The sequence below is a fragment of the Heterodontus francisci genome, chromosome 12, assembly GCF_036365525.1.
Source record: "Heterodontus francisci isolate sHetFra1 chromosome 12, sHetFra1.hap1, whole genome shotgun sequence".
NCBI classification, from domain to species: domain Eukaryota; kingdom Metazoa; phylum Chordata; class Chondrichthyes; order Heterodontiformes; family Heterodontidae; genus Heterodontus; species Heterodontus francisci.
In genome coordinates, this window is record NC_090382.1 from 71,654,281 (window position 1) to 71,674,387 (window position 20,107).

Consider the following 20,107-nt stretch of genomic DNA (forward strand, 5'->3'; position numbering starts at 1 on the left):
CACTTGAACGTTTCACTCTCTTCAGAAGCCTGGGCCTAGAGTTAAGGCTTGCAAAATTTGGCTTTGTAGTGCTGCTGGTTTCAGCTGGTTGAGGTAAACAATGGAGCAGGTTTCTGATCCCAAACATGTCTGGTGCCCCCTATGTTGTAGAGGACGACAGCGCAGATGTTGCGTGTGCACACTAGAAATATGCAGAGTGGGAAGATTGTGTCGTCAGTCAGTCAATGCTGATTTGACGCCTGACGTGTCATTTTGGACCTTGCCGCTCTAGTTAACATCCTCTCTCAAAAATGACGGTCCCCCGATGAGCGCTATTTAAAGGAGTCACCATAGAACTTGCAAGTGAGGTGCCTTTGACTATCTACTTGATTTTTATTGAGTTCGTGGAAGCACTGCATTGTTGGCGGAGTTGTGGAAAGTTGGTTAAGTCAGAAGGGAGTGCTGCTGGATATTGGGAAGGAGGTATGTTCTTCTGAAAGGCCTCTGAGTATACTATTTGCTCCCAGTCATGGGAGCTATAGTTGCAGTTCCCATTGGGCTGCAGCATTAGATGGAGAGGGAGTAGAGGCAACAGAGAAGACAAGCTGCTTGCAGAGGGAAAAGCAGGAAAGCTCTTTGCAGGAGGCCTTATCCACCTAGGATCTTCAAGAAGCACCACTGACATTCCCCCAGGGCAGTACCTCACCAGTCCTATTAGTCTGTTGGAGTACAGATTGCTGTGAGACACTGCAAGCCCCTTTGACCACTGATATCTGCAGCCATGATGGCAGTAATCTGAGCCTGCATGATACCAAGCAGATATTTCATGATCTCTGCTGAGCTTCCGCCACAGGACTCAGATGTTGTGTGGCTTCTGCCTGTGTTGAAATTGAATCGGAGACATTGGCCATCAGATTTTGCATCATGGTTGGGTCCACAAGTTATTCTCATACAGTCAGCCACCACTTCCACGCCAGAAAGGATGGGCTCTAAGCTCTGCACAAAGCCCTGTGCCAAGTTGCAGCTAGAATCCTCCATAATCCTTGACAGTGACAACAGGTTCTCTGGCAAGTCTGCCAGTGCACCAAATATTTCTGTGTACATGCCCATCAGCCTTTTCTTGTAAGCAGCCCCATCAAAGTCCTCATCTAAATCCTTTGCAGCAGAAATTGTCTGCAACCTCACCTTCCAGTGAGCTGTCCTTTCTCCTGGCCTGGCTGCAGCCACTAATGCCCGGTGACTCACTATGTGCAGATCCCAACTCTATACTACCCTTTAAGATATGCGCAGTGCTAGTATCTGAGCTGGTGGCTGTTCATGTCAGATCAAGTGATGGTGTTTCTACCTCAGATGTTTGTTCTCCTCCTAGGCCTTCCGTGTCAGGCATCACTGGCTGGCCAGGTGGCAGTTCTTGGCTATCTGAAAGCCTAGAAGCACAAGTGTCAGGTTGAAGTGAGGGCAGCAGTGGTGGAGGGAAAGCAAGAGGTGTATGGTTACACCACCTGCAGCTTGTACATCATAACAGATTGCAGGATGAGGGTGAAATGGGATTTAAGAAAATGCATAAGGTAGGAATGTACTGATATTCTCAATAGCTTCAGTGATACTGATGAGCATGGCCTCAGAGATAGTTGCTCCAATTATTCCAAGCATTGTCTCCTCCATGGGGGTCAACATATGCAGCTGTGCCTGCCCCCTGTCCATTTGCTGCTACTGCCATCTATTATGAGCCACCTTGTCTTGAAAAAGAGAGGAAAGTGTGTCAGTGAGTGTGTTGCCATGTGTTTGGGTGATATGCCTGCCACAGTTGAATAGCTAGCAACATGTGGAAGCTGTGAGATGTGAATGTGCATCTTCCAGCAGTGCTAAGTGTGTGAGAGTGAGGTGAAGCCAATGAATGTGAGGTTTGGGTCGTGGTTGATATAGATTAGGGTTGTGCAACATATGGCGTGTGGTCCAACATATGGCGCATGGGCTAGCATCAGGCCCGCCAAAGGTTTCCATCCAGCCTGCGGCTGTAAACTTTACCCGGGACCGGTCCTCATCCTCGCCGGGGGTCCGTGAGTGGAGATGAGAAATTCTGCATTATCAGACTGGGTTTTAAAAAGATCACAAGTCGGTTTCACAGCTGACAGATCCTGACATTGGGAACAGCAGTTTCGGAACTTCCAACAGATTTGGGATTTTTTAAAAGCCCGCTGGAAAACCCGGAATCTGTCTGAAGAGCAGAAACTGCTGTTCCCGATGTCAGGATCTGTCAGCTGTGAAACTGACTTGAGATTTTAAAAAAACTGATCAACCATCTGCTCAGCGTCCCCGCTTCTGCAACTGTCAGAGAGAGAGACAGAGGGGGACAGGGAGAAAGGGAAAGGGGGACACAAAGGGGAGGGCACATAGAGAGAGGAAAAAGGGCACATAGAGAGAGAGGGGAAAGGGGCACATAGAGAGAGAGGTGGTAGAGAGACAGAAACAGGCACAGAAGAGAGAGAGGGGACAGAGGGAGAGAGAAAAAGGGGGAGAGAGAGACAGAGGGGGGCAGAGAGAGAGCGAAAGGGAAAGGGGGACGGAGAGAGGGGCAGAGAGAAAGAGAGAGGGGGACACAGAGAGTGAGAGGGGGACAGAGAGAGAGTGATCACTATCACGCCTGACAGAATGACATCTATCCAGAACACTCCGCATTGTTACAAGAAGTGTGCAGGCAAACATTGACTACTTGTGCAAGAAAAAAACTGCTAGGTACCTCACTAAATCAGTATCCAATATAATGACCAGAGAGTCAGTCAATAAATTAGTCTTCTCATTTAAAGCTTCTTCACAAAAATGCACCTTTGTTGTTGTTTTGATTAATAGTAAGATAGATTTTAATGCCTTTTTCGTTCTGAAATTGTTCCACCAGCCCCCCATGTAAAATAAAAATTGTAATGTGGTTCTCTACGCAAGAAGGTTGGACAACCCTCATATAAATTGTTGGCAGGTGAGTGACGGGGGCGAGGTGAATGGAGCAGTTTGTGAGGTGCATGGTGCAGTTGATAGGATCTGGCATGAAAGGATATATTCACTGACCTTGACTACTTGTGTGAGGTCATTAAACTTCTTGTGGCACTGCATTCAGGTCTTCGGCGCCAGACTGTTGGCATTGACTGCCATGTCTACCTGTTCCTACTACCTTCTGAGGGCCTTCAGGCCCCCTGAAGGAAGTGGAGCTCTCTTGTCCAGTCCACCTCCTGCACCAACAACTCTAGTGCTGCATCCAAAAACCTGGGGGAACCCTCTCTGGCCTGTGGCCCCATTTTGGGCCCTTCCTTGAGGTCTTCCAATATTGCTCAAGTAGTTTCAGCCCCCGCTGCAACCAGAATACACCTTACCTTTCAAAGTGGCTTTAAGTAGTGTGAGCCTCACAGAAAATTGGGCCCCTGCTGTGGCATACAGCCAGTCAATGCGTTCAGCACTGGGCTGCAAACCACAATCATGGAAATGAGCAGGCAGCATGCATTGTGATCCCTGTGCATGCATTTGGGGACTATTTGAATTAGCATCCAAGATATTTGCCTAGACCTGTGTGATGCTGTGAGCTGAATTTGGATTATGTTGTTTATGCAAATGCAGTGTACCTAATTTCCCAGTATTTTTCAATGAGCAATATTGACATTTTTATTTCTCTAGCTTGTAACATTTTCTGCTGAAAGAAATTTCAAAATTATTTGAAGAAAAACCAGAGGACAAACTTCAAAAGTTCTACCAAGGCAAAATTCACACTGTTTTTCTTGCCCCCCAAAATCAGAGATGCTATGTGTGCATGAGAGAAAATGACAGCGTTCTAAAGATACACGTGGAGCTGTTTTTGTTTTACATATTACAAAAAGGATATAAAAGCATTGGAGAAAGTGCAAGGATGATACCAGAACTAAGCAAGTACCATTATCGGGAAAGACAATAGGCTGGGGTTCTTTTTATCTAGAAAATACTGAGAGGTGACTTGATCGAGGTCTTTAAAATTATGAAGGTGTTCAATTGGGTGGACATAGAGAGGACATTTCCACTTGTGGGGAGAGTCTAAAACTAGATGTCACAAATACAAGATAGTTACTAATAAGTACAATAATAAACATGGGAAAAACCTCTGGATTCAGAGAAAGTGTAACTTGCTGCTCGATGAAGTGGTTGAGGCAAATAGTTGAAGGGGAAGCTAGATAAGAACATTAGAGGGAAGAGGAATAGAAGGATATGTTGATAGGGTGAGTAAAGTAAGGTGGGAGGAGGTTCGTGTGAAGCATAAATACCAACATAGACCTGTTGGGCCAAATGGCCTCTGTCTGTGCACTCCATATGGGTAGACAATGGTCAGGGAGCTACCCACCAGAACGAAATTCAATATTGTACTTGGGGATGGGGGAGGGGGAGGCATTGACGATTTTTAATGTGAGGCCTACATTATGAAATGTTTGAGGTATTCAAACAAAGTGCTAGAGGAATAGGAGAAGAAACCAAAGTGTGATTTAGGGGTCATGTTGTATCCATGATATTTTGGATAAGGCAGATGCTAGAAAGTATAACTGGGTAGGCTGGTTTCTTTGGCCTTACTAATGATTTTCATAGGTTCAGCATTGCATCTTTGCTTTAGTTTATACTACTTACAAAACCTAGCATCCTACTTGCTTTTTTTAAACTTCGATCAACTTGTCCTCTCACTTTTAAAAATCTGTATATTTGAACCCATCTCTATGCTCTCTTACCATTTAATGTTTATGTTCTTTTCTTATTTCTCTTATATCACCTCACGTTCTCTGCAATAAAATGTATCTGTCCTCTATCAATCTACCAACTTGCCCAAATAACCCCTAAAGCCACTTATAATCCTCTTCACAGTTAACAATGCCCCCTATTTCTGTACCGCTTGAAAATTTTGATATTATGCCCCCATATCCACTTCCAGATCATTTATATGTTGTAAAGACCAATGGGAAACTGATGCGTATATCCCCTGTACAAAAACAAACATTAACCACTACTCCCTATTTTCTGTACTTTATCCAACTTCCTAACTATGCTACCCCATTCCCTTTAATATTACACGTTTAACTTCTTCATCATCATTGTTGGGTCAAAATCCTGGGTCTCCCCACCGCTCTCAAATTCATGGTCACATTTTACAAATTTCACAGTCACGACATTTTAAGAATTGTGAATTTCACAATTTCACATATTTAAATCGTAAATTTCACAGTGTCGCAACAAGCCATGAAAATGATCTATTTATAACACCAAAAAAGGATAAGGGAGGTTTCTGGATTCAAATAGCATTTATTGTATACTCAAAAACTATTGTAAAAAGCTGACTATAAACAGGTCACATTCTTTACTCACTGGCTTCCAAATTCTTTTACTCAATGTGCTGCAGTAATGGTTGTGGCTGCTTTTGATTTTCTCATTCTGGCAATATCATTTTCTGCTTACACTTGAGACTGCTTCTCTCAAAACTGCACTGGAAGCTCTCTCTCATCTGCCAATCAGTGAGTTGGACCTTATGTCAATCATTAAAACGCATGATGTTTGCAACATGCCCAGGAATCAGCGGTGAGCCTTGTGCCAGTCAATAAAATGTGCGAAGTTCGCAAAATGGCTGATTTCATGGAAGACTCAAGATTTCACGGAGCACCCAACATTTCAGTCTGTAATGTATTTTTCACAGCTGTGAATTTGGTAGGGCCCTACCTACACCACATGGACAGCAGTGGTTCAAGAAGGTGGCTCACTACCACCTTTTCAAGGGCAATTAGAAATGGGCAATAAATGCTGGCTTTGCCAGCGACTCTCACATCAAATGAATACATTTTTTTAAAAAATCATTAAGCCTGCTATGTGTGCCTTTATGAAATGCCTTTTGAAAATTCATATGTGCAACTTTTCTGTCAGTTCCACCTCCACATTCCAGACATTCTTGTGTGATAGGATTAAGATTCTGGTGGAAGTGGAGCACAAAAATGTTGGAAATTCCTGTTTCCTAATGTGACTTTTAAATCATCATTTAGCTTCATTTTTTGCAGTTCTTCAGTGCGAATGACCTGCTTCCTCCCTCCATGGAACAGCAAAGTGCCTCTGCAAAGTTCTTGAGGACTCAAGGGTCTCATGCCTAGGGAACATGAAGTAGTGCGTGTATCTGTCCCTTTAATGCAAATAATACTGACCCTAGGGCTGGCAGAGATTGGTTGGTGGAAATCCTGCCCTGTTGTACTTCCTGGGTTAATAACGCCTGCTGGGGTATGATTCCATGGCCACTAACTGTCATCATGCCTAAGCTACTATTCATTATGTATGAAGCTAGTCAATTAATGTTGGCAGTTACAATAGATTGTGATCTTATTTTCCCCCTATGCCTACATGTACTTTCTAGTAAGGATAACTGGGTAATGATCAAAAGCTGATTTTTCCTCTCCTTCAAAAACACAATGTAAAATGGTTTAATTCACAGGCTGCTCTCTTCCAGCAGTGAAGGTTAAAAGGAGATTTAATAGATGTGTTCAAAATCATAAATGGTTAAATAAGAAATTGTTTTCAGTGGCAGAAGGGTCAGTAACCAGAGGACACAGACTTAAGGTGATTGGCAAAAGAACCTGAGAATGACATAAGACAACATTGTTTTGTGGTCAGGAATGCACTACCTGAAAGGGTGGTGGAAGCAGATTCAATAGTAGCATTCAAAAGAGGATTGGATAAATACTTGAATGGGAAAAAAATTACATGGCTATTACATAGAATTTCTAGCACAGAAACAGGCCATTTGGCTCAACTGGTCAGTGCCAGTGTTTATATTCCACATGAGCCTCCTCCCACCCTCTTCATCTTACCCTTTCAGCATAGCCTTCTATTCCTTCCTCTCTCATGTGTTTGTCCAACTTTCCCTTAAATGATATTCACCTCAGCTACTTCCTCTGGTAGCAAATTCCACATTCTCACCACTCTCTGAGTAAAGTAACTTCTCCTTAATTTCCAATTGGATTTATTAATGAATATCTTATTTTTGGATCCCCTTTAATAATCTTAAAGATCTCTATCAGGTCACCCCTCAAGTCTACAGAAAGCCAATCTATTTAAGTTATTTTATTCCATCCAATTCTCTATGCACTAACTTGCACTAGGCTGTACTTCCACAGACACCAGGAACCCTCAACTATCTCAACCAAGCAGCTAAGATGCCAGGCTAGTAGTCATCACTGAGCTTTTTGATCATAAAGGAGAGACCACAGCCGAGCCCAATCCTGTCCTCACTTTAGGTCCATAAGTGCACTTCATTGTCACCCTCTGCCTGAACACAGACCAGGGAATGAACCTGGGATTTTCTGGATCTGATGGCTCAGTCCCACAGGGACAGCAAATCTACCACCTGAGCCACTAAATTCTTTTCTAAAGTAATGTTTTCCTTGATCAAATCTGCTACCCCTCCTCTTTTTTTTCCTTCTCTACCTTTCCTGAATACCCTGTACCATGGAATATTGTGTCCAATCCTCCCCTTTTTTTGAGCCAGGTCTCCGTTATTGCCACTATATAATATTCCCAAATTACTATTTGCACCTGCAGCTCACCAACCTCATTAACAATACATCAGCATTTACAGGTATGCACTCTTTGTATTTTCTATGATCCCACCTAATTCTTTATTATTTCCAACTCTGTTTCTCCCAATTCTCTGTGCACCTTGTTGCTACATTTTAATACGATAGCTTGGCGCCCAACTTTCTGCATGTAACTCAAACAATCCCATCTGAATGCGTTTCAGTAGGATTAAGGTATATTTACACCCTGACAAGGAGGATTAAGCTGTATTTATACCCTGACCCTAAGGATTAAGGGGAAAGTGCAGGGGAGTAGGACTAATTGGTAGCTCTACCAAAGAACCAGCACAGGCACAGTTGGCCGATTAGCCTCCTTCTGTGTTGTAACATTCTATGATTCTATAATAATAATCCAATGAAATAATAAAGGAACTACAAAAGGATTGAGACAAAATCTGTAAATAAGGTTAAGTACAGGTAAGTGAAAGGTGTTACACATTGGAAGAAAATAGTGGGGAGATTCTGAATGAATGGTGTCAAACTGGCTAGGAAAGTGGCTAAAATGGATTTGTGAATGACTGTCTATTCATGGCATACCAGTAATCAAACTACAAACAGAATGCTGAGCTATAAATCAGTAAGGTAAGTCTCAGACCATCAACATGAAACTATCATTTTCTAGTCAGGCTTCTTGAGTACGGTTCCGAAGAAGGGTCACTGACCCGAAACGTTAACTCTGCTTCTCTTTCCACAGATGCTGCCAGACCTGCTGAGTGAATCCAGCATTTCTTGTTTTTGTTCTTGAGTACTGTATTCAGTTCTGATCACTGAGGCACAAGGAAAACCCTGAAAACAGTAGAGAAGGCCCACAAGCTGTTCTAGAAGATTGAATGATGACAGAAAGTTAGAAAACCACAGAAATTTCCAACTTGAAGATATGAAAATGAAATAGGACCTTATAGAAGGATCGAAGGTGCTAAATGGAATAGAAAAGGTTAACCCTAGAGCTGTAGTTTAACCATGGGCATTGGAACATCAGCATAAAGTAGTCAAAAATAAGTTCAAGGCTGATCTCAGGAAGTAATCCTCACACAAAGAACAATAATACCTGGAATGATTTTCCAGTTAGGGCAGTGGGACCAAAAACTCTGGAATCATTCAAAAATAGTTGAATGCTATGATAGGGATATTAGGGCTTGATAGGATTAACTAAATAGGCTGGAAAAAGTTCCTCATCTATCGTTATACTGGTGACGTTTGCAAACCTTAATCCTTGACCCATCAGTGCAATTTATCAAGTGTTTTGACCTCCCTTTTGTCTGCTCGTAGATCTTGCACATTTTTGTGTGCTGTCAGCTGATTCCTTGAACTTACATTATTATTTGTGGCCTTTTTGTTCATTGTTATTATGCTTGCAGTTTGCATTTTTAAAATCTGCTTATCTCTTTTTCCGCTGTCGTATTCCCTTTCTCAGGAAATAATGTGCAAAACTTGTAAATTTTAGTCGTGGTTCTTTATAGTTATTCTAATCACACAGTTTTACTCCAATAAGTGTAATCTTCTGAATTATCCTTACCCTGGTCACAACAAAATTGGGATTTTAGTCAGTGTTTCAAAATTCCTGTTCTACCGAATCCTTTTCCACCAGTTAGCAGCAATAGGGAGAGAGGGAAATCGCTGTTGACTATTTGTAGTAAAAAAAAACTTTTATATTCTCAGGACAGGTAGTGAACTGGAAATTAACGCAAATCCTCATTTTCTTTCCCGCAAAACATCACAACCTGAAAGGAAATGGGGGTAAATGCAGGAATTCCCACAAAAGGTGAACTTTACCAGTTGGTGTTCCCAGATGCGCAATTCTATTTTATTGATGAATACACCACCCTAAACCCACTTCCCTAGCCAAGAGCAACTGAATTTACATCAGCAAATATTTACTTGTTACTTGAACGTTGCACTCCTTTGATTGGTTTGTTGACCTCGGTCTGCTCACATTTTTTGTTGCTTGCAACGTGAGAGCTTCTAGTGAAAGCAGCAGGAGTAGTTAGCCATTTAAAACAAAAACTTTTTTTTTGGTTTTGGTGGTTGCGGGTAGCGAAAGGAGAAAATAAGCGCAGCAAGTCTTTCCCACCCCCCTTCCCCCACCCAGCGAGCTGCATGAATCCCTGCAACACGGTGAGAAATGCTGCGGAATCCCGCAGCGGCGGACGGTGCCCAGGAGCGAGGTGAGTTTTTTTTTGCTGCCAGGCAACACAGCAACAATGTGTCGGATGGAATCAGGCGTTGCGGCGGGGAGCTACAGCAGGGTCCTGAGAGCGCGAGCGAGCCCACGGCCGCTGCCATGGCGCCGCGCTGAGGCCCTGAGTGGGCGCGCAGGCCCCAGGAGACCCCCTTCCCCGGACCCGGGCAAGACCCACACCCAGGGGAATGCGGCCAGCGGGCACCTGCGGTCCATGTGCTCCATTCCACACACTTCACTATGGACGATGAAGGGTAGGTACCGGCAAGATACACCCCCTCCCCACACACTGTCACTCCATAGACCCCCGTCTGCACAAGTTGTCTCCTTCTTTCTCCCGGTTGACCTGGATCCGTCCTGACCTGTCCCACTGCCCAGCTTGCTTGTTATCCTTTCCGATCCTTTTTTAAACCCCCCCCCTCCCCAATCACCACTCTTAAAAATCACATACAATTTACCTACCCTTTTCGATATATATTTAAAACATTCTACAACTTTATCTTTTAACTCAGTGAATTACTTGTTTGCATCCTGTCCACGTTGCAGATATCAGTTGCACATTTGAACTGACATTGCACCTCTTTGCCCCCCCCCCCCCAGAATTGTGATGTTGTACTGAAAGCTTTTCTGATGACTTTCAAAGTGTGTTGATCTTTGGAAGGTTTTGACAAATGTGATCTGAAATTTGTCGTTTCTCTAATACTGCGGTATGTTTTGTAGCTTGCTAAAGTAATGTTTATGTGGACTCGAAAAATGCAGGAAGCTGTTAGCTGTTTTATAAATCTGGATCATTAATATATTACACACCAAATGCAATCGTTTGACATTCAGACAATCCCACTATTACACAAATCACATCTATATCAGCACTGGTGCTAATGGCTTTCTGTATTTCAATATTGCTTTCGTAGAGTGGATAATGTCAGTTAAAAACTTCACACCATTAAACTTCCTGACCTGCTAACAGTGGTGTTTATTGGCTGCTGCCAACTTGTTTAGCTGTATTTCTGTGTCCTCTTCCTTTTAACTATTGGGTGGAAAGATACATGTTTTGTGAAAGTTGGCCTGGCTGCTTTAAGCCGTTACAACTTCTCTATAAACTGAAGCTGAGGAACTGCAGAGTTACATAGAAATACTTTTATAGAATCATAGAAAGTTTAAGGCACAGAAAGAGGCCACTTGGCCCATCGTGTGTGTGCCAGCTGAAAAATGATCCACCTATTCTAATCCCACTTTCCAGCAGTTGGTCTGTAGCCCTGCAGCTTGTGGCACTTGAGGTGTGTATCCAGACTCCTTTTGAATGAGTTGAGGGTCTCTGCCTCAACTACCCTTTCAGGCAGTCAGTCCATTACCACCCTCTGGGTGAAAAGGTTTTTCCTCATCTCCCCTCTAATTTTTCCACCAATCACTTTAAATCTATGTCCCCTCGTCACTAACCTCTCTGCTAAGGTGAACAGACCCCTCACCTCCACTCTATCCAGGCTCCTCAAACAATACGTTTCAATCAGATCTCCCCTCAGCCTTCTCTGTTCCAAGGAGAACAACCCCAGCTATCCAATCTTTCCTCATAGTTGCATTTTTCCGGTCCTGGCAACATCCTCGTAAATCTCCTCTGTACCCTCTCTAGTGCAATTACGTCCTTTCTGTAATGAGGTGACCAGAACTGCACACAGTATTCAAGTTGTGGCCTAACCAATGAGTTATATAGTTAAGGGAAGCGATATTGAATAATGTCAAATTTTGTTTGATAATGCTCCTGTGAAGTGCCTTGGGAAGTTTTGCTATGTTAAAGGTGCTACATAAATATAAGTTCTTGTTGATTATATATTTAAATTCTAACACACCATGGTTCCTCTGAAATGTTCATTCACTTCCATGGAATCATAATTTGGTTACAACACAGAAGGAGGCCTTTTGGCCACTGAGTTTGTGCTGGCTTTCTGCAAGAGCAGTTTGTTTCTATATGGTTTGTACTCTCCAGCCAGTATCGCTGTGCATGGTGTTTTATTGATTGATGATGGTGCAAAGACAGATTCTAGTGTTGTTTCCAAGATTCTTCCTGGACTGATGGTGAAAAGAGCTTTCGCTGGTTATTATTGTTATGGTTTCCAGGATGTCAGAAATTTTCAAGTACCTTCCCCAAATAGTCATTCATCATTTGTGAGTCTAAGCATTGAGCATTGGCAGACCTATAGGCCTCTGTTATAGCCCAATCCTGTCAGCACCCAGTATCCACAGACACTCCAGCAGGGTCATTGGACAGTGATCAGGACTGGGAACCTAGGCCATCCCCTCCCTAGTCCAGGGGTTCAAAGCAATGCATTAACTCTTCCTTCAGCTGGGATCTTTAAGTCGACACAGCCAGGCATAATGCCACATGGTGTATCTCTCCACGGAGCAATCGCAAGCTATGCCAAAGGGTTTTAACATCCTGACCACATGAAAAAATATAGTCATTGTTTGAAATAAGATTTAGTGAGGTCGGGCAGTTTTCCTTAATGTCTCTACCGTCTGAAATTGCAGAGAATCAGCTAGCACTTTTCACAATGATATAGTTATGATTGAGAACAAAGTGTTTGACAGATAATATGTACTTAGCTGTTTGTTTTAGAAATCAGGCAACTTTAATAACTTTAAACATACCCTTAGCCAAGCTGTTCTGGTAAAGCTTGATTGGCATCCTTCTATCTGTGAGAGATGATGGGAATGCAGCCTCAGAACTTTGGTGAGGTCAGATGAGATCATCTGCTGCTCTTCTTTTGATGGCTGAACCAGCCGATTCTGGAAAGTAAAAGTCTGCCACAAATGTCACACGTGAAGTTGTCCCTTGCTGATGGTGTGTGATGATCTTTGCTGTCACCTTGTTTGCAGGACTGGTGTCTGCTTTGGAGCTTCTGAAACCACTTGGTATCATGGTGGTGAATGGTGGTGAATTCCTGCCCACAGCTGATGTCGCCATTTGCGTTGATCGTCAGCTAGATTTTCCCACTTGTCGTGATTGATGTTGAGGGCTTTCATGTCTCTTTTGACAGCATCCTTGAATCGGATCTTTGGGCGCCCTGCTAGTCTCTTGGCACAGGCTCCCAGCCTGTATACCATATCTTTGGAGATGCAGCCATCTTCCATCTTGTGCACATGCCCAAGTCAGTGAAGCCTTCTTTGCTTTATTAGCACTAGCATGCTTGGCATGTCTGCCCCAGAAGGGACTGCTTCATTGGTGACTTGTCTTTCCATGCAATGCTGAGGATGCGTCATAGACACCGGAGATGGAAGTTATTGAGCCTTTTTTCTTGGTAGGTGTAAGTTTTCTATGTTTCGCTGCCATACAGTAATGTGTTGAGGATACAGGCCTTGTAGATAAGCATCTTGGTCCTGCAGGTCAGTTTGTTGTATCTCCAGGCCCATTTTGTTAGTCTGCCAAAGTTGGTGGCTGCCTTTCCAATGCGTGTGCTGAGCTCCTTTTCAAGTCACGGATTGTTTGTTACTGTAGTTCCAAGGTATCAGAACTTGCTGTTTCCAGTTGTGTGTTGTTGAGTTTGATCACAGGTAGAGACAGAACACCCTGTCCCGTAACTACAGTTTTCTTGATGCTTGATGATGAGGGAGAACATGATACAGGCATGGCACTGACAATCCATGAGCCTTTGGACCTGGTCTTCTGTCTAGGCAACTAGTGCACATCATCAGCATACAGAAGTTCTCTGATCAGGACATGCCACGCTTTTGTCTCGGATTTAAGTCTTGATAAGTTGAGGAGTTTCCCATCTGATCATATGTGGAGGTACATTCTTTCCATGTTGGCAGGGAAAGCATGTCAGGAGGACAGAGAAAAAGATATAAAGCAGAGTAGGGATAAGATGCAGTCCTGTTTCACTCCATTCTCCATCTCAAAACTGTCAGAGGTGGAGTTGTCGAACTGAATGGTGCTTTCCATGTTATCATGGAAGGACAAAATGAGAGTGCGAAGCTTGGGAGGACAGTCGATTTTCTCTAGTATCCGGTAGAGGCCCGTCCTGTTCACAGTGTCAGATGCCTTTGTGAGTCCGCGAAAGCAAGTTAGAGTGGTGTTTGCTGCTCTCTGCACTTCTCTTGAAGCTGACTCGGGGAGAAGATCATGTCTGTCGTGGATCTGCCTGCTCTGAAGCCACATTGTGCCTACCAGGTACATTCTCTTGGCTGGATGATGGAGCCTCACTAGAATGGTTCTGGCAAAGTCCTTCCGAGTGAACCTGAGGAATGAGATGCCCTGGTCGTTGCAATCCCCTCAATTGCCTTTTTTCTTGTATAGTGTGATGATGTTTATGTCACGCATATCCTGTGGTACAGAGCCTGCTCTGCAGCAGAGGAGGAGGTCGTTGTGGAGATGTGGTAGCAGGTAAGGTGAGAGTGACTGCCCTTGACATCAAGGCAGCATTTGACCGAGTATGACATCAAGGAGCCCTAGCAAAACTGGAGTCAATGGAAATTGGGGAAAACTCTCCACTGGCTGGAGTAATACCTAGCATAAAGGAAGATGGTTGTAGTTGTTGCAGGTCAATCATCTCAGTCCCAGGACATCACTGCAGGAGTTCATCAGGGTAGTGTCCTAGGCCCAGACATCTTCAGCTGCTTCATTAATGACCTCCCTCCATCATTTGGTCAGAAGTGGGGATGTTTGCTGATGATTGCTCAACGTTCAGCACCGTTTGTGACTCCTCAGATGCTGAAGCAGTCCATGTAGGAATGCAGCAAGATCTAGACAACATTCAGGCTTGGGCTGATAAGTGGCAAGTTATATTTGCGTCACACAAGTGCCAACCAACGACCATCTCCAAGATGAGAGAATCTAATCATTTCCCCTTGACATTCAGTATGGCATTACTATCACTGAATACCCCACTATCAACATCCTAGGGGTTACCATTGACTAGAAACTGAACTGGAGCAGGCATATATGTACTGTGGCTACAAGGTCAGGTCAGAAGCGTGGAATTCTACAGCGAGTAACTCATCTCCTAATTCCCCAAAGCCTGTCCAAAGCACAAGTCAAGAGTGTGATGGAATACTCTCCATTTGCCTGGATGGGTGCAGCTCCAACAACATTCAAGAAGCCCAACACCATCCAGGACAAAGTAGTCTGCTTGATTGGCACACCATCCACCACCTTCAACGTTCTCTTCCTCCACCACTGAGGCACAATGGCAACAATGTGTACCATCTACAAGATGCACTGCAGTAACTCACCATGGCTCCTTCAACAGCACCTTCCACACCTGCGAGCTCTACAACCTAGAAGGATAAAGGCAGCAGACATATAGGAACAACACCACATGCAAGTTCCCCTCCAAGCCACACACCATCCTGACTTGGAACTATATTGTCATTCCTTCACTGTCGCTGGGTCAAAATCCTGGAACTCCCTTCCTGACAGCACTGTGGGTGTACCTACACCACATGGACTGCAGCGGCTCAAGAAAGCAACTCATCACTACCTTCTCAAGGGCAACTATGGATGGGAAATAAATGCTGGCCTAGTCAGCAACAGTCACATCCCATGAACGAGTAAAAAAAAGGTGGAGTTTTCCATGCATGAGTAGCTCAGCTGGTATTCTGTCCTTTCGAGTTGCTTTCTTTGCTGCGAGGGAGTCAATGGACTTTTCAAGCTCAAGTATTGAAGGTTCTACATCAAGTTCAGGTAGCTGCAGAGGATCATCAAGACAGAGAGATATCCGTCTCACGTGAGTATCTCTTGGAGTAGCACTCTATCCAGTGGGCCATTTGCTTGTTCTGTCAGTGAGTACTTTCCCATCTGCAGATTTCAAAGGGGCAACTTTGGTGATGGTGGGGCTGAGTGCTGTTTTGATACTGTCATACATAGTGCGAAGGTTACCATTGTCGCTAGTGGTTTGTAATTCTTTGCATAAATTGATCCAATACTTGTTGACACTACCTTGTCTTCTGCACAAATGCCTTGGCTAGCATGAGATTATCATGTGCTTTAGACTTAGGAGACTGGTTGTAAGCTAGGTGAGCTGCGCTTTTCGCTTCAATGACTGGAGTAATTTCTTCAAAATGGGTCTGAAACCAATCTTTGTTCCTGTTTCTTCCTTTGCCTAACGTGGTTACTGCAGCTTCGTAGATGATCGACTGCAGAGACTTCCATGCTTCATTAGAATTATCTGGTGATCCCTCAGGTGGAAGGGACTGCCTAAGAGCTTCTTGAACATCTGGCATTTGTCATCATCCCACGTGCATGGAATGTTGATGCGTAGCATGTCATTGTGTTTGGATGTGTATTTTCCGTGGTTGCACCTTCACCCTGCTACTGACAAGCGAGTGATCAGTATCACAATCTGCATTGTGCTAAGTGCAGGTGTGAAGAATGCTGGACAGATTGCATCTTGTGATTATCAGATTAAGTTGGTGCCAGTGGCCAGATCTTGGATGGCAGCAAGACACCTTATGCTGATGTCTGCCCTGGAAGAAGGTATTAGTAAGGGAAAATCCATGCTGTGCACAAAGTTCTCGTAGCCGTTGTCCATTTTTGTTCGTCTTGCCAATGCCATGATAATCGAGGCACGTTTGCTATGAAACTCTGTCTGATCCAACTCTTGTTTTAAAGTCCTCCAGGAGTTATAACTTTCTCGATGTGGCATATGCTCCAGATATCATCCAGAGTGTCGTTGAGGTGATCCTTGTCTTAGTCATTGGCATATGAGGTTGGTGCATAGTGCTGGTGATGGTGACAAAACCTCCATCTCCTGATAGACGAAGAGATGTGAGATGTTCAGAAGTCACGATAGGCATCTCAATTATCTGCGTCAATCTGTTGTTGACAGCAAAGCTCATTCCATGTTCACAATGGTCATCTGCACTTTTGCCATGCCAGTAGAAGGTATAATTGGCCTCACATGTTGATCCAGTGTTGGCCAATTTAGTCTCTTGGAGAGCAGCAATGTCGATGTTGAACATGTGTAGCTATGGTCGATCAGTGCCATCTTACGTACATTGTCTATTGGCTGCAAGTCCAGTAAAGCTACAATACTGGCAAGTACCCGATAATGTGAAAGATTGCCCAGGTATGGCCTGTCCACGGGATAAATCCAATCTGGCTAATTACCGCCCCATCAGTCTACTCTCAATCATCAACAAAGTGATGGAAAGTGCCATCGACAGTGCGATCAAGCAATACTTACTGAGCAACAACCTGCTCACTGATGCGCAGTTTGGGTTCCGCCAGGGCTACTCAGCTCCAGACCTCATTACAGCCTTGGTCCAAACACGGACAAAAAAGGTGAGTTGAGAGTGACTGCCCTTGACAGCAAGGCAGCATTTGACTGAATGTGACACCAAGGAGCCCTAGCCAAATTGAAGTCAATGAGAATCAGGAGAAAAAGTCTTCGCTAGTTGGAGCCATACTTATCACAATAGGATGATGTGATTATTGGAGGCCAATCATCTCAGAGCCAGAAATTCTTCAGGACAGTGTCCTAGGCTCAATGATCTTCAGCTGCTTCATCAGTACTCTTCCCTCCAACATAGGCCAGAGGTGGGGGTGTTAGCTGATGATTGCACAGTGTTCTGTACCCTTCACAACTCCTCGAATACTGTAGCAGTCCATGTCTGCATGCAGCAAGACCTGGACAACATTCAGGCTTGGGCTGATAAGTGGCATTCGTGCCACACAAGTGCCAGGTAATGACCATCTCCAACAAGAAAGAATCTAACTATCTCCCCTTGACATTCAACGACATTTAAAATTGCTGAATCCCCCACCATCAACCTCCTGGGGTTACCATTGATCAGAAACTCAACTGGACCAGCCTTATAAATACTGTGGCTACAAGAGGAGGTAAGAGGCTGGGAATTCTGTCATTTGTAACCCACCTCCTGACTCCTAAATGCCTATCCACCATCTGCAAGGCACAAGTCAGCAGTATGTTGGAATACTCTCCACTTGCCTGGATGAGTGCAGCTCCAACAACATTCAAGAAGCTCGATATCTAGGACAAAGCAGCCTGCTTGATTGGCACCCAATCCACCACCTTCAACATTCACTTTTTCCACCACCAATGCACAGTTACAGAAATGTGTACCATCTACATGATGCACTGCAGCAACTCACCAAGACTCCTCCAACAGTGTCTTCCGAACCCACAACCTCTAATACCTAGAAGAACAAGGGCAGCAGACACATGGGAACAGCACCACCTGCAAGTTCCCCTCAGTCACCATCCTGACTTGAAAATATATTGTTGTTCCTTCACTGTCGCTGGGTCAAAATCTTGGAACTCCCTCCCTACCAGCACTGTGGATGTACCCACAACACATGTACTGCAGTGGTTCAAGAGGCGGCTCAGCACCACCTTCTCAAGCAATTAGGGATCGGCAGTAAAAGCTGGCCTAGCCAGCAACACTCACATCCCAAGAATTAATAAAATCAATGTTAATGTGATTTTTCTCCTTTCTCACTTGCAAGGAAGTATATTTTTATCTCTTCATTAAACAAGACTTGTATTTATATAACACAAAAACAAGAAATGCTCGAATCACTCAGCAGGTCTGGCAGCATCTGTGGAAAGCATCTCTTTCCACAGATGCTGCCAGACCTGCTGAGTGATTCCAGCATTTCTTGTTTTTGTTTCAGATTTCCAGCATCCGCAGTATTTTGCTTTTATTTTGCATTTATATAACATCTGTCACGGCCTCAGAACGTTGCAGAGCACTTTACAGCCAGTGAAGTACTTTTTGAAGTGTAGTCACTGCTGCAATATAGGAACTATGGCAATCAATTTGTTCACAGCAAGTTCCCACCAACAGCAGTGTGATTTTGATTGAGGGTTAAATATCAGCCAGACACTAGAGAGAATTCCCCTGCTCTTCTGTGTAATTGTGTCATGGGATATTTTATGTCCACCTTGGAGGGCAGACAGGTCCCCAGTTTAATGCTTCATCTGAAGACGGCACCTTAGTGCAGCACTCCTGCAGTGCAACACTGGAGTGTCAGCCTAGATCTTGTGCTCAAGCTTCTGAAGTGGGACTTGAACCCATAACCTGGCAACTTGGAGCGAAGAGTGCTTCCAACTGAGGCACAGCTAACCATCAAACCTGCGATAAAATTAGCAATCAAGTGGCTTTGCATTCTGCAGAATGAAATTAAAACTGGTCTGTAATATTGGTGCACTGTTGTGCCATGGGAACAAACTGTTGTTCTATCCAGTTTTCACTTTGAAATTGATCTGAGAGGATTCAAGTCCAGGAGAATAATTGTTGCAAAAACCTTTTGAGGGCGTAATTTTTTTTTCACTTCGGAAATGGGACATTTGCTGTCTATACCTGTGCATGGTGTCGATGCAGACCTGAATAATGTTTGTTTGTTGTGCCTGAATTTTCACTTGTGAATGCATGCAATGCATGACCTTTAATGTGCATTAGTTATTTAGAGTTTCACGTCATTTATTTTATCCCTACTGTCTGTTGACAGACACCACACGCACGCACGCACGCACACACACACACACACACAACTTGGAGCCTAGTTCATCTGCATTTGACAGTCTTAAGGTTATCTTTGTTAATTTTTTTTGGTTCAGAATAAGGGATGAGAAATATATGTTGGTACAAAGTTTGCTCACAGATGCATATTTTGTTTAAATTAATTTTTTCTAAACACTGATTTGGAAGGTCATGGCTTCTTACTCGATGAGCCTTTATATATTCTTTAATAATGTGCATAACAATAGACACAATTGCACCAAAAGTTAGTTGGCAACAATGTGCGTACCTTCATTATATCAGAATAATGTGTGACACAGAATAGAAATATAGGAGTTGAATATTGATGCTCATTCCATGCATCTGCACTCTGTTCTTGCGCAAATGAGGATATGATTCCTAAATATGTAAGTAGTTTCATTTTCATGTGTCATGTGCAGTGCTACTCTGCAATATGTATTGCACAGAGTTTTGGATGTAACTGAAAACTCAGATGTAAGACACTTTATATTATTTTAAAATGTAATAAATAATGTTAAAGGGGCTGCAGGAACAGAGACCTGGGGTGGATGTACACAAATCTTTGAAGGTGGCAGGACGAGTTGAGAAGGATGTTTAAAAGAGCAAATGAGATCCTTGGCTATATTAATTGAGGCATAGCGTACAAAAGCAAGGATGTTATGCTAAACTTTTCTAACACACTGGTTAGGCCGCAGCTGAAGTATTGTATTTGATTCTGGGCACCGAACTTTAGGAAGGGATGTCAAGGTCTTAGAGAGGAAACAGAGGAGATTTACTAGAATGGAACCAGGGACGAGGGGCTTCAGTTATGTAGAGAGACTAGGGAAACTGAGGTTGTTCTCCT

The 20,107-nt window shown here is 43.7% G+C and overlaps 1 protein-coding gene across 12 annotated transcripts in view; it reads left to right on the top strand.

The window, feature by feature from the left end:
• Positions 1–9,527: 9,527 nt before the first annotated feature.
• LOC137375917 (kelch-like protein 3) overlaps positions 9,528–20,107 on the top strand; it is a 193,687-nt gene continuing 183,107 nt past the window's right edge. For 11 of the 12 annotated variants that reach the window (XM_068043609.1, XM_068043599.1, XM_068043612.1 and 8 more), the window contains exon 1: positions 9,528–9,754. In XM_068043609.1, coding sequence (XP_067899710.1) covers positions 9,687–9,754 — 68 coding nt within the window. In that variant the 5' untranslated portion in view covers positions 9,528–9,686. Of the gene's footprint in view, positions 9,755–9,825; positions 10,023–20,107 lie in introns of those variants that run through there. The other variant, XM_068043603.1, reaches the window with a different exon arrangement.